General features: G+C 44.7%; 1 protein-coding gene across 3 annotated transcripts in view; it reads left to right on the forward strand.

The window, feature by feature from the left end:
• Positions 1-965: 965 nt before the first annotated feature.
• Positions 966-12,509, forward strand: part of LOC118395072 (CUGBP Elav-like family member 5) — a 50,895-nt gene continuing 39,351 nt past the window's right edge. For all 3 annotated transcript variants that reach the window (XM_052464241.1, XM_052464240.1, XM_052464242.1), the window contains exons 1-3: positions 966-1,361; positions 2,259-2,341; positions 12,326-12,374. In XM_052464241.1, coding sequence (XP_052320201.1) covers positions 1,019-1,361; positions 2,259-2,341; positions 12,326-12,374 — 475 coding nt within the window. In that variant the 5' untranslated portion in view covers positions 966-1,018. The remainder of the gene's footprint in view (positions 1,362-2,258; positions 2,342-12,325; positions 12,375-12,509) is intronic.

A 12,509-nucleotide genomic window follows, 5' to 3' on the forward strand; every position in this document is an offset into this window, starting at 1 on the left:
TGCTAAAGCTGCTCGGGTCAACTCTGAGTGTTGTTATTGGGAAGTGGAAGCGTCTAGGAGCAACAACGGCTCAGCATCGAAGTGGTAAGCCACACAAGCTCACAGAATTGGCCCGCAGAGTTCTGAAGCACATACAGCGTAAAAATTGAGTGGTGTAACGCCTGCCGCCATTGGACTCTGGAGCAGTGGAAACGTGTTCTCTGGACTGATGAATCACACTTCACCATCTGGCAAGCCAACAGAAGAATCTGGGTTTGGCGGATGCCAGGAGGACACTACACGCCCCAATGCATAGCGCCAACTGTAAAATTAGCTGGAGGGGGAATAGTTGTCTGCGGCTGTTTTTCATGGTATAGGCTAGGCCCCTTAGTTCCAGTGAAGGGAAATTTGAATGCTACAGTATTCAATGACTTTGTAGATGATTCTGGGCTTCCAACTTTGTGGCAGTTTGGGGAAGGCCCTTTCCTGTTTCAGCATGACAATCCTGGGCTCGCGAGTGGCGCGGTCCATACAGAAATGGTTGTCGAGACTGGTGTGGAAGAACTTGACTGGCCTGCACAGAGCCCTGACCTCAACCCCATCTAACAACTTTGGGATGAACTGGAATGTCGACTGTGAGCCAGGCCTAATCACCCAACATCAGTGTCCAACTTCACTAATGCTCTTGTGGCTGAATGGAAGCAAGTCCCATCAGCAATGTTCCAACATCTAGTGGAAAACCTCCCCAGAGGAGTGGATGCTGTTATAGCAGCAAAGGGGGACCAACTCCCTAGTAATGCCCATGATTTTGTAATGAGATGTTCTACGAGCAGGTGCCCACAAACATTTGGTCATGTAGTGTATATCTATCCTTGAGTCAGTAAATCATCATCTCCTGGAGGTGTCGCTCAAGAACCAACGATTATCTTCAAGTCCGTGTCGTTTCCATCTGAGTGCATCCTCTCTCCATCTCAGTACTAGTGTGTGTGTGTCTCAGTGTGTGTGTTGTCACTCTCCTCCAACCTGCTCCCCGCTCAGCATGGCCAGATTTACGCAAAGTGAAAGCAGAAGGGATCAGCAGCAGCACCATCCCCAGCCGACTCATCCCGCCCCCGTCAACCTGCTTCTACAGCAGCCGCTCCTACTTATCCCTCATCAGAATCAGCTCGCGCACATCCCGGTTCCGAAACCCATGAACGGACCAGAAACTGTCTGCATGCACACGGACTGCGGCGCCATGAAAGACCAGGACGCCATCAAGCTCTTCATTGGACAGATTCCGCGGAACCTCGAGGAAAAAGACCTCAAACCTCTCTTTGAACAGTTTGGGAAAATCCACGAACTGTCTGTTCTGAAGGACCGATACACAGGCATGCATAAAGGTAGCGTTTTATGTCGGGTCTGCGCCTCCTCTTAGGCTACAGTTGGTCGTTACATTGTAATTACTGTAATTATGATCTGTATGAAACGCAATAGTCATTCCATGTTTGTACCTTTTTTGTGATAGATAGTGTCTCTCATCATCTATTCTCTCTTGTGATGTCTGTTCTAGCAGTAGTGTGTTAGCCTAGGTACCTTGTAGGCTCCTACTAAAAACCCCATGTGACTTGTGGGATATTCAGTAAATATCATGTACATTTTTCTTTGCTATAAGGGCTACTCTAGCATCCCAACTCTTTTTTTCTTGTCCTAATTATTACACACCTATCTTAACCGCTTTGCGCCAGGTGCGCGCAAAGTCTACAGTTTATACTCTCGCCATCCTAGTGTGTCGTGATGCAAACAAACATTTAGAATATCTGGCAAAAAATCAAAAGGATCTCAATGTTTATTGTCGAAATGTTCTGTATTTTTTATCAACGCTCATGTCTTTGCATCACATTGGCAAGCTCTACATACATGATCAACAGGATTAGGCTATGTGTCCTTCGTGTGTGTGTGTGCGCGTGCGTGTGTGTGTGTGTGTGTATACCAGTGTGTGCGAGTGAGCAAGCATGTGTGTGTGTGTGTGTGTGTGTGTGTGTGTGTGTGTGTGTGTGTGTGTGTGTGTGTGTGTGTGTGTGTGTGTGTGTGTGTGTGTGTGTGTGTGCGCGTGCGTGTGTGTGTGTGTGTGTATACCAGTGTGTGCGAGTGAGCAAGCATGTGTGTGTGTGTGTGTGTGTGTGTGTGTGTGTGTGAGAGACAGAGACAGAGAGAGAGCATTTGAAAGCAAGGGTGCATAGTTAAATAAAGGTTAAATTAAATTAAATTAAAAAGTGTTGATCTGTTTTGATTGACAGGTTGTGCGTTTCTCACCTACTGTGCCCGGGATTCTGCCATCAAAGCCCAGAATGCATTGCATGAGCAGAAAACCCTACCTGGGGTGAGTACTCCGCCGCCTACATACTGCCAGGGTTTTGTACAGAATGAAAGATGGGATAAAAGCTTTTTCCCAAAGACATCTGGGGAAGAGTTGCCAATTCCTTTAGGATTGGGGAGAATGAGAGAGAGGAGAGTGAGAGAGAGACAGAAAGGAGTGAGGGAGAGGGGGGAGTGAAAGAGAGAAAGAGAAGGTACTTCTGTGGCTCAGTTGGTAGAGCATGGCGCTTGTAACGCCAGGGTAGTGGGTTCGATTCCCGGGACCACCCATACGTAGAATGTATGCACACATGACTGTAAGTCGCTGTGGATAAAAGCGTCAGCTAAATGGCATATATTATTATTATTATATTATTATTATATATTAAACAGCAGTAAACAGAGCCATGTAGATAGCTTGAGACTGTTCACTCTGTGAGCCATGCATGAGCAGGAATAGCAGGGGCAGGAATGGCAGAGAGAGAGAGAGAGAGAGAGAGAGAGAGAGAGAGAGAAGAGAGAGAGAGAGAGAGAGAGAGAGAGAGAGAGAGAGAGAGATAGAACGCGAGAGAAGGGACACTGAAGAGTGAGGCAGATAGAGACAGAAAGAGAGAGAAAGCAGATGAGAAAGAACGATCTGAAGGGAGAGGCAGAAAGGAAAGAGAGAGGGAGTGAGATGAAAAGGAGGGATATGGGTGTGCGCGTTTGTGTGTGTGTGTGTGTTTGTATGTGTATGTGTGTGTGCGTGTGCGTGTGTGTGTGTTTGTTTGTTTGTCTAGATTCATTGTAGGTCAATGCCAAGTGGCAGCAGTGTAGAGAGCAGCATTCCGTTACATAAAATAATCGAATTCTGCTCCTCTTCTTTCCAGCCCACTACACATACAAAGAGAGGGAGAGAGAGAGTGTGTGTGTTTGGAGACTATGGAGCGATTTCAGAGCCAATAGAAATTGCATTTGAATTCCAAAATGTTGAATTTGCATTAGGATCTAGAATTTGTATTTAATATTTTAAAATGTGTAATGCACATATTGAACTACTTAATTCATAAATTGAACTTGTATTTCATGTTTTGAAACTGTGTTGAATTGATATTACATTCAGTTTAACAATTCAATATCAATTTAATTAAATATTCAAAGTCAACATTTATATATTCATTTTCAATATGGTAGATATTGCATTCATGTCTGTGTATCACGTTTAAAAACCTTAATTTCAAGTTGACCAAATCCAAAGTTTTGGATATTCAACTTCTCATATGAATTCAGATTCAGTTTTCAATTTCAGTTCTCTAAATTCAGATTCAAAACCGGAGACAACATCAGATGGTGGTACATTGCCAGCCAGGTAAAGTAGAGGAGAACAGATAGAATCAAACACTCACTGTGGTAAACAGAAGCGTCTAGCAGTTTCTAAAGCCAATGTGGCATGTTGAATATATTTTCTTCCTATTTGGCTCTAGCATTTGAACCATGTTGGGTATAAGTTATTATTCAAGAAAGCTAAGTCTCTCTGCAACATGGACTTGTCTTCGGTTCCCCTAATATTTCACAGGCCAGGCAGGACATGTTAGATGGGGGTGTCACAAAAAAAACAAAAGGAATTTGGCCTCTATAAGGTTTGAACCAGGTCTCCTGCATGTCGCAAGACTGTGTTAGCCTACTTAGACAAAGCATAGGGATAAGTTCAGGTAAAGGACGACACGATGTCACCCCCAAACTCACTTCACAGCGACCCCAGTGATTGAACAAGCGCAACGTCAGATCTCAGTCCAGTGGCACCGTTGCAAAGGATGTCACGCTGCCCGCTTAGCGAGTACCGCTTCCCCCCGATTCAGCTCATTTGGAGACTAGAACTCGGGATTTCTCCCTCCAAAAACACACGTGACCAACACTCCTGAAGCATTCCGACCCCTCGTGCTATTAAAAAAGGCCTTCTGCAATTGCGGGGCGACACATCAGGCTGAGGAGTGAGTTTTACACCATCCCCATCCGCTACACTAATACAAGTCTTCAAGCTCCTGCAAGGTTTACTCATCAGAAGAGCGTGGTTCGGTGAGCCATGCTTATGTGATGAGGAACCTGAAGATCTGTTCCTTGGACAGGTCTTAGTTTTACGGTAAACGGGTTTGTTTCAAGTGTCCAGGTGTTGTGATACCGATGGTTCCTCTGGACTGATGGCTTCTACAGTGCGGTTGTGGCTGGATGGATTATAGCTCCATGTAGTTGTCACGTCAGGGACGGCATTTCAGCTAAGCCTGACCCTTTTCCTAACCTTAACATAATTCTCCTAGCCTGCTATGTTAATTCTCCTAACCTGATGTGTTAGTTATCTTAACCTGCTTACCTTCATTTCGTCTAACCTGCTGGTTTAGTTCTGCTAACCTGCTACGTAAAGTCACTTCTGTCTGTAGCTGTACTCCATCTAGCCACAACTGTAAAAGCCATCAATTCCAAGAAACAGTCAGTATCTAAACACTGGCAAGGGTAGTCATTATAAGGGTAACGTGACTGACTAAATTTTTTTTTAAAGTTGTCATTTAGCAGACATTATTATCCAGATCAGCTAGGGTTAAGTGCCTTGCTCAAGGACGCAAAAACAGATTTCTCACCTCGTCGGTGAGTCGAACCAGCGACCTTTCAATTACTGGTCCAACGCTCTTAACCGCTAGTCTACCTTCCGCCCCTATGTTAGCTAGCTGAACTAAAGCCTAGGCATTGGTCCTCTGACTTGGATAAATATTTTCAAGGAGGTCAAATGGGGGTAAAGTGTAACACAAGTCGTTTGGTGACCACGCTCGCGTGACGAGTAACTTGTCTGAGACCTGAAAAGTTGCATTGTCTGGCACACAGGAGACCTGGGTTAGAACCCCAACAGTCAAACTAACACGTCTTTAGGTCTCAGGCAAGGTTGCTCATCACATGCATGGATCACTAAACCACCTCTGTTGCACTTAAATGGGAAAATATATTCAGCATGCCACATTGGATTCAGAAACCGCCATAAGCTTCTGTTTAGAGAGTTTGATTCTCTCTGTTCTCAAGATTTTTTTCATTTTTTTTCTCTGGTTTTGAATTTCAATTTGGAGAAATTAATTTGAAAACTGAATCTGAATGCATCTGAGAAGTTGAATACAGTATATGAAACTTTGATGAACTTGAAATTATGGTTTGTAATCTTGATACACAGACAATGATTGCAATATATACCATATTGAAACTGAATATACAAGTATTGAATTTTAAATTCAATTCAAATTTTAAAACTGAATGTAATATGCATTCAATTCAGTTTCATATTATGAAATACAAGTTTTTATTCATGAATTAAGTGATACAAATTTTGCATTACAAAATTTAAAAAATATAATGTTCAAATTCTCTATCCTAATACAAATTATAAATGAAAGAATTCAAATACACTGAAATCGATCCATAGTGAGAGAGAGCGAAGGAGGGAGAGGGGGGTGGAGAAGCAAAGGAAGGACACAGAGAGACAGCGCACTCTGTGACTGAATCCTTATTCACCTCTTCCCCTTGCCCTTCGGCCCTCCGTTTGCCTTCACACACGCCTCTGCCAGTTGCACAAGTGTCCCAAAGCACAGGGAGTGAAAATTATTGAGGGTGTTGGGGCTCATTAGACCCTCAGATAGCCACTTCGACTGAGCCAGCAAGGCATCAGGCTTTAGGGCGAAGTGCTATCCCGACACGCACTGCGATATGTTAGGAGTTTGCTCCATTTTATACACAAGAATGGAGGTGTGCCTTGTTACATTCACGTGCATGTCCGATTTCGAGACGTGACACATGTAACAGATATAACATCCCCCAAATGAAATGTTTAACTATGACTATATGGTGGTTTGGGATCCACAGACTCACTCACTCACTGAGTTTCAGACACATAGCCGACATACAAGATGGGAAGTTCGAATGTGTCGAATAAAATACTATAACAGGGCCAACCCCCCAAAGCAGTGTGAAATGGAAAATAACAGCTTGCTCTTCTCATGCCCGCTAACCCATATTAATGCCACTCTCCTCTCCCCCTGTCACTCTCTCTTTCCCCTATCTCTCACTCTGTCTCTTCCTCTCTCTTTCTGTCTTACTAAATCTTTCTCTCCCTGTCTCTCTCTCTCTCTCTCTCGTTCTCTTTCTCACAGTCTCTCTCCCTCCCTCTAATGGTTCATCTAGTTATTTCTCACCCCACTCTTTCTTTTGAATCCTAGATCTCTCTTTCGTGTGTGTGTGTGTGTGTGTGTGTGCGTGTGCGCGCGTGTGTGTGTGTGTGTGCGCAGAGGAGGTTTTCACTCGTCTCTAATTGCCGTTTCCCTTCCTCTCACATCCCTCTCTTTCTTTCTCACCCTTCTCTCCTTTTACTGGAGGAGTGACAGCTTCATCAGAAATAATTGGCTGCTTGCACTGTGCAGCTGCATGTCTCTCTGCATGTCTCTCCCTCTCCCCCTCCCCTCTCTCTCTTATCCCTCACTTCTGATCTATTATTCATCTGCGATGTTGTAATGCAAAATTAATTAGGCTTAATAATAGATTTGGTAGGGTGTAGGTTAGACAGACAGACTGCCATTAAAACAAGTGTTTAGTGTGACGATTGACGTCCATGTTTAGCCAATGAAAAGGCGTGGGGAAGTTTTTTTTAAATAGATTTTTATTTTATGGCATAGATAGACTAGGGGAGGTATCATTTCAAATAGCCTTCTCAAAACAGCGGATAAGTTTTTGAAATGAAGATTAACACACGCGCATGCACAGACACACAAACACACATGCAGTACACACAGATTCCTTTGAACAATGTGCCACCAGAAATTCTATGTCTGTGTCTTAGCGAATGCTTGTGTATTGTTGATACATTGTTCACAATCTATTATGCGCTTGGCCGTGACATTTCTGCCTCACCTTTATGGATTCACAACCTGAGCCAGGCCACTAGGCTATAGTAGAGCCCCATGAGCGGTACCATTGTGGTTTACGCTCCCCTTGCGACTTGTGCTCTCATTAACCCAGTGCACAGAAACCGATTAGATAGTGTTGTTCCACATGGTGATCCTCACTGTGACGGAATCATTCTCAAGAGACACAGGTGATGACACAGGGATATGCCGTGTGTGTGTGTTTGTGTGTGTGTGTGTGTGTGTGTGTGTGTGTGTGTGTGTGTGTGTGTGTGTGTGTGTGTGTGTGTGTGTGTGTGTGTGTGTGTGCGTGCGTGCGTGCGTGCGTGCGTGCGTGCGTGCGTGCGTGCGTGCGTGCGTGCGTGCGTGTGTGTGTGCGTGCGTTCCTCAGGTTGATGACCATGACCTTCTCTGTCACTGCTGAGTCTCTCATTATCTCACAGTCACTCCCCTATGCCTCTCTTTCTCATCCTTCTTTCTCCCTCTGACCATGTCCAACTGCAGTATATGTCGGTCTACACTGCCTGTCTTCGTTGGTTTTAATTGCTACAGTGCTTTGCTGAGATGCAACAAACACATTATTCATCTCGTCCATGTTTCCTAGTAGAGAGAGGTGCCTGCCAAGAACACATGAAGACGTCATAGTAGGACACACTTACACACAGGCATGTTTAGTCTTTCTCAGAAAGCCTGTGTATTAATGTGCTCTATATTTTTCTGTGAGAGCGTTTTATCTCGCTAGGAGAACACTCCCCGAAGTCCGGCAGCAGCAGAACCTTCGGTGGAAGAGTCAGCCCACATCTATTATTTAACAAAGTTAAACCAGAAGTATTAAGACCCCAGAGGGCTTTAGATCAGCCTCACAACAACTGTGTTTGCAACAGGCTGCTCACAGTTAAACAAACTGCTAATACATGCAGCCTGAGATGCAGAAATATGTTCAATTCCAGGTTTCTTTACGTGCATGGGTTCCCCATTGGTTTTAGTTACCCTTTTTGGGAGTCAACACATAGAAGACAATACAAAGTGTGTGTATGTGCGTTCATGTGTGTGTTCGTGTGTATGTTCATGTGTGTGTCGTAACCTGAGGCCCGTTGGTATCTAAGGGCTGTGCTGTGTGTCTGTACGGTGTAATGTGTGTGGTGCGTGTGTGTCGACCAGTCGAGGCTGCCGAGGGGAGGACGGCTCATAATAATGGCTGGAACGGGGTAAATGGAATGTGTTTGATGCATTTGATATCATTCCACCTATAACACTCTAGCCATTACCACGAGCCCGTCCTCACCAATGAAGGTGCCACCAAACTCTTGTGGTGTCTGTATGTACGGTTTTACAACCACTGTTTCCATTTGTAGGGCTGTATAAAATCCCGGTCGGAATCACTGAATCCAGACATTAAGACAGAATTAATTTTGTTTTTATTGAACTTAGTAGGAAATCAACTAAAAGTATTGAACTTGCATTCATTTGACCTGGCAGAATGATATCATGATTATTTGCATCAATCCAGCGGTAATTTGTTTTGCAAACTCTGCAACCACATGAGCGCTACAGAAGCATAGCTAACCAAACAACGGTCTCTGGCTGGTCCACACCCAAAAATCTACATTTCCTGTTTTTTTTCCCAGTCCTCAAAAGTTGTCTCCTGATGTGATTTAAGCATGATTATGATCAAATGTTGTTGTTTTCCTAGTACTAAAGTGTGATTTTGAGGGCGAACGACTGAAACAGAAATGAAAACTGAAACCTGGATTAACAAAATAGAGAAAAGGGAATTTGGGGAAAGAGTAAACGGAATCAGGCAAAAAATATAACTGATTTTATATGGCTCTAGTGGAGGGGTAGTGAGCTGTGTTATGAAAGGGTGGAGGGGTAGTGAGCTGTGTTATGAAAGGGTGGAGGGGTAGTGAGCTGTGTTATGAAAGGGTGGAGGGGTAGTGAGCTGTGTTATGAAAGGGTGGAGGGGTAGTGAGCTGTGTTATGGAAGGGTGGAGGGTAGTGAGCTGTGTTATGAAAGGGTGGAGGGTAGTGAGGTGTGTTATGTAAGGGTGGAGGGGTAGTGAGCTGTGTTATGAAAGGGTGGAGGGGTAGTGAGCTGTGTTATGAAAGGGTGGAGGGGTAGTGAGCTGTGTTATGAAAGGGTGGAGGGGTAGTGAGCTGTGTTATGAAAGGGTGGAGGGGTAGTGAGCTGTGTTATGAAAGGGTGGAGGGGTAGTGAGCTGTGTTATAGAAGGGTGGAGGGGTAGTGAGCTGTGTTATGAAAGGGTGGAGGGGTAGTGAGCTGTGTTATGGAAGGGTGGAGGGGTAGTGAGCTGTGTTATGGAAGGGTGGAGGGGTAGTGAGCTGTGTTATGAAAGGGTGGAGGGGTAGTGAGCTGTGTTATGGAAGGGTGGAGGGGTAGTGAGCTGTGTTATGGAAGGGTGGAGGGGTAGTGAGCTGTGTTATGAAAGGGTGGAGGGGTAGTGAGCTGTGTTATGGAAGGGTGGAGGGGTAGTGAGCTGTGTTATGGAAGGGTGGAGGGGTAGTGAGCTGTGTTATGAAAGGGTGGAGGGGTAGTGAGCTGTGTTATGAAAGGGTGGAGGGGTAGTGAGCTGTGTTATGAAAGGGTGGAGGGGTAGTGAGCTGTGTTATGAAAGGGTGGAGGGGTAGTGAGCTGTGTTATGGAAGGGTGGAGGGGTAGTATGCTGTGTTATGGAAGGGTGGAGTGGTAGTATGCTGTGTTATGGAAGGGTGGAGTGGTAGTGTGCTGTGTTATAGAAGGTAGGAGTGGTAGTGTGCTGTGTTATGGAAGGGTGGAGTGGTAGTGAGCTGTGTTATAGAAGGGTGGAGGGGTAGTGAGCTGTGTTATGAAAGGGTGGAGGGGTAGTGAGCTGTGTTATGAAAGGGTGGAGGGGTAGTGAGCTGTGTTATGGAAGGGTGGAGGGGTAGTGTGCTGTGTTATGGAAGGGTGGAGGGCTAGTATGCTGTGTTATGGAAGGGTGGAGTGGTAGTGTGCTGTGTTATTGAAGGTAGGATGTGGTAGTGTGCTGTGTTATGGAAGGGTGGAGTGGTAGTGAGCTGTGTTATAGAAGGGTTATGGAGGGGTAGTGAGCTGTGTTATGAAAGGGTGGAGGGGTAGTGAGCTGTGTTATGAAAGGGTGGAGGGGTAGTGAGCTGTGTTATGGAAGGGTGGAGGGGTAGTGTGCTGTGTTATGGAAGGGTGGAGGGCTAGTATGCTGTGTTATGGAAGGGTGGAGTGGTAGTGTGCTGTGTTATTGAAGGTAGGAGTGGTAGTGTGTTGTGTTGTGTTGTGTTATGGAAGGGTGGAGTGGTAGTATGCTGTGTTATAGAAGGGTGGAGTGGTAGTGTGCTGTGTTATAGAAGGGTGGCGTGGTAGTCAAATCAAATCAAAGTTTATTTGTCATGTGTGCCGAATACAACAGGTGTACAGTGAAATGCTTAGTTACAGGCTCTAACCAATAGTGCAAAAAAGGTTTTAGGTGAACAATAGGTAGGTAAAGAGATAAAACAACAGTAAAAAGACAGGCTATATACAGTAGCAAGGCTATAAAAGTAGATCGGTGTTGCAGAGAACATGGACGGAATCACGGAATCCAGACATTAAAACGGAATTGAACAATATTCAAAAATGTAATGAATTTAGCAGGAAATCAACCAAATGTATTTATTCGAAAATTCAGTAATCTGCCCAAGATTATCATTAAACATTAACAAAATGCATCAGTGATTCACAGGAATGTCCCTGTCTGTGTGCGTGTTTGTATACCACTTTGTGTAGCCGTTAGCAATGATGCTTATGTTATGACAATAAAGTGTGATTCTGAGAGGGAACCCCCAAAAAAAAAAAAAAAAATGGGAAAAACTGAAACCTGGAACAACAAAAACGAAGAAAATGGAATTAGGGGGGAAAAATGTAAGGAATCAGGCAAAAAATAAAACCGATTATATAAGGCTCTACTTTTTCCTCAGTTCGGAGCTTTCACTGCATATCACGGCTTGGCATATTCTTATGGCAGAGATGCCTGACTGTGGAATCTCTTGTGACAGCCGTGTCATATTCATGCCAACACACACACAGACATGCGCACAAGTGATTTTTCATGCACACACAAGATCACTCCCACACACAGACACAGAGAAACACACACCCACTCTCTCTCTCTCTCTCTCTCTCTCTCTCTCTCTCTCTCTCTCTCTCTCTCTCTCTCTCACACTCTCTCTCTCACACTCTCTCACACTCTCACTCCCTCTTTCTCTCTCTCTCTCTCTCTCTCTCTCTCTCTCTCTCTCTCTCTCTCTCTCTCTCTCTCTCTCTCTCTCTCTCTCTCTCTCTCTCACTCTCTCTCTCTCTCTCACACACACTCTCTCTGTCACTCGCTCTCCCTCTCTCTCCCTCTCTCTCCTCTCTCTCTCTCTCTCTCTCACTCTCACACTCTCTCTCTCTCTCGCTCTCTCACACACTCTCTCTCTCTCTCTCTCTCTCTCTCTCTCTCTCTCTCTCTCCCTCTCTCTCGGTCAGCAGACAGGGTTCTCTCCTCACACTACCAGTTCTCTCAGGAACCTGACAGTATTCTGTATAAGGATGTACAATCCACTTAACCCTACTTGACTCCATGTGACTATAACTAGGAAGAATAACATGGTTATGTGTGATTTAGCAGTGTGAAAGAACCAACCCGACGTGCTCTGCAGGGAAACCTTCATGGCCCGGGGTCCTCCTTCGTTTTACTACGTCAACATTTTCTCCATGCTCAGTTCCAAGTCTATGAATCTGAGACACGTTTGGGGAAGGTTTATAGCGAGGTGGTGGTTGGTCCTTATCAATCTAGTGGAGGAATGGAGAGATGAATGAAAGAGAGAAAAAGACAGAAAGGATGCTATCTCCACAGACAAAGGCTGTCATTGTAAATAAGAATTTGTTCTTAAATGACTTGCCCAGTGAAATAAAGTTACAAAATATAATGATAATAATACATGAGATTAACCATATCACTCTGCCCTCTCTCTCTCTCTCTCTCTCTCTCTCTCTCTCTCTCTCTCTCTCTCTCTCTCTCTCTCTCTCTCTCTCTCTCTCTCTCTCTCTCTCTCTCTCTCTGCAGATGACTCGTCCCATCCAAGTGAAACCAGCTGACAGTGAGTGTCGTGGAGGTACTTATATTTTATTTTCCTTATCTCTCTCTCTCTCATTTCTCTCTTATTACATACCCTGGCTTTAGTGTTCCTGTGAAGTGTGTGTGTGTGTGTGTGTGTGTGTGTGTGTGTGTGTGTGTGTGTGTGTGTGTG

Source organism: Oncorhynchus keta, chromosome 15, assembly GCF_023373465.1.
Source record: "Oncorhynchus keta strain PuntledgeMale-10-30-2019 chromosome 15, Oket_V2, whole genome shotgun sequence".
NCBI lineage: Eukaryota > Metazoa > Chordata > Actinopteri > Salmoniformes > Salmonidae > Oncorhynchus > Oncorhynchus keta.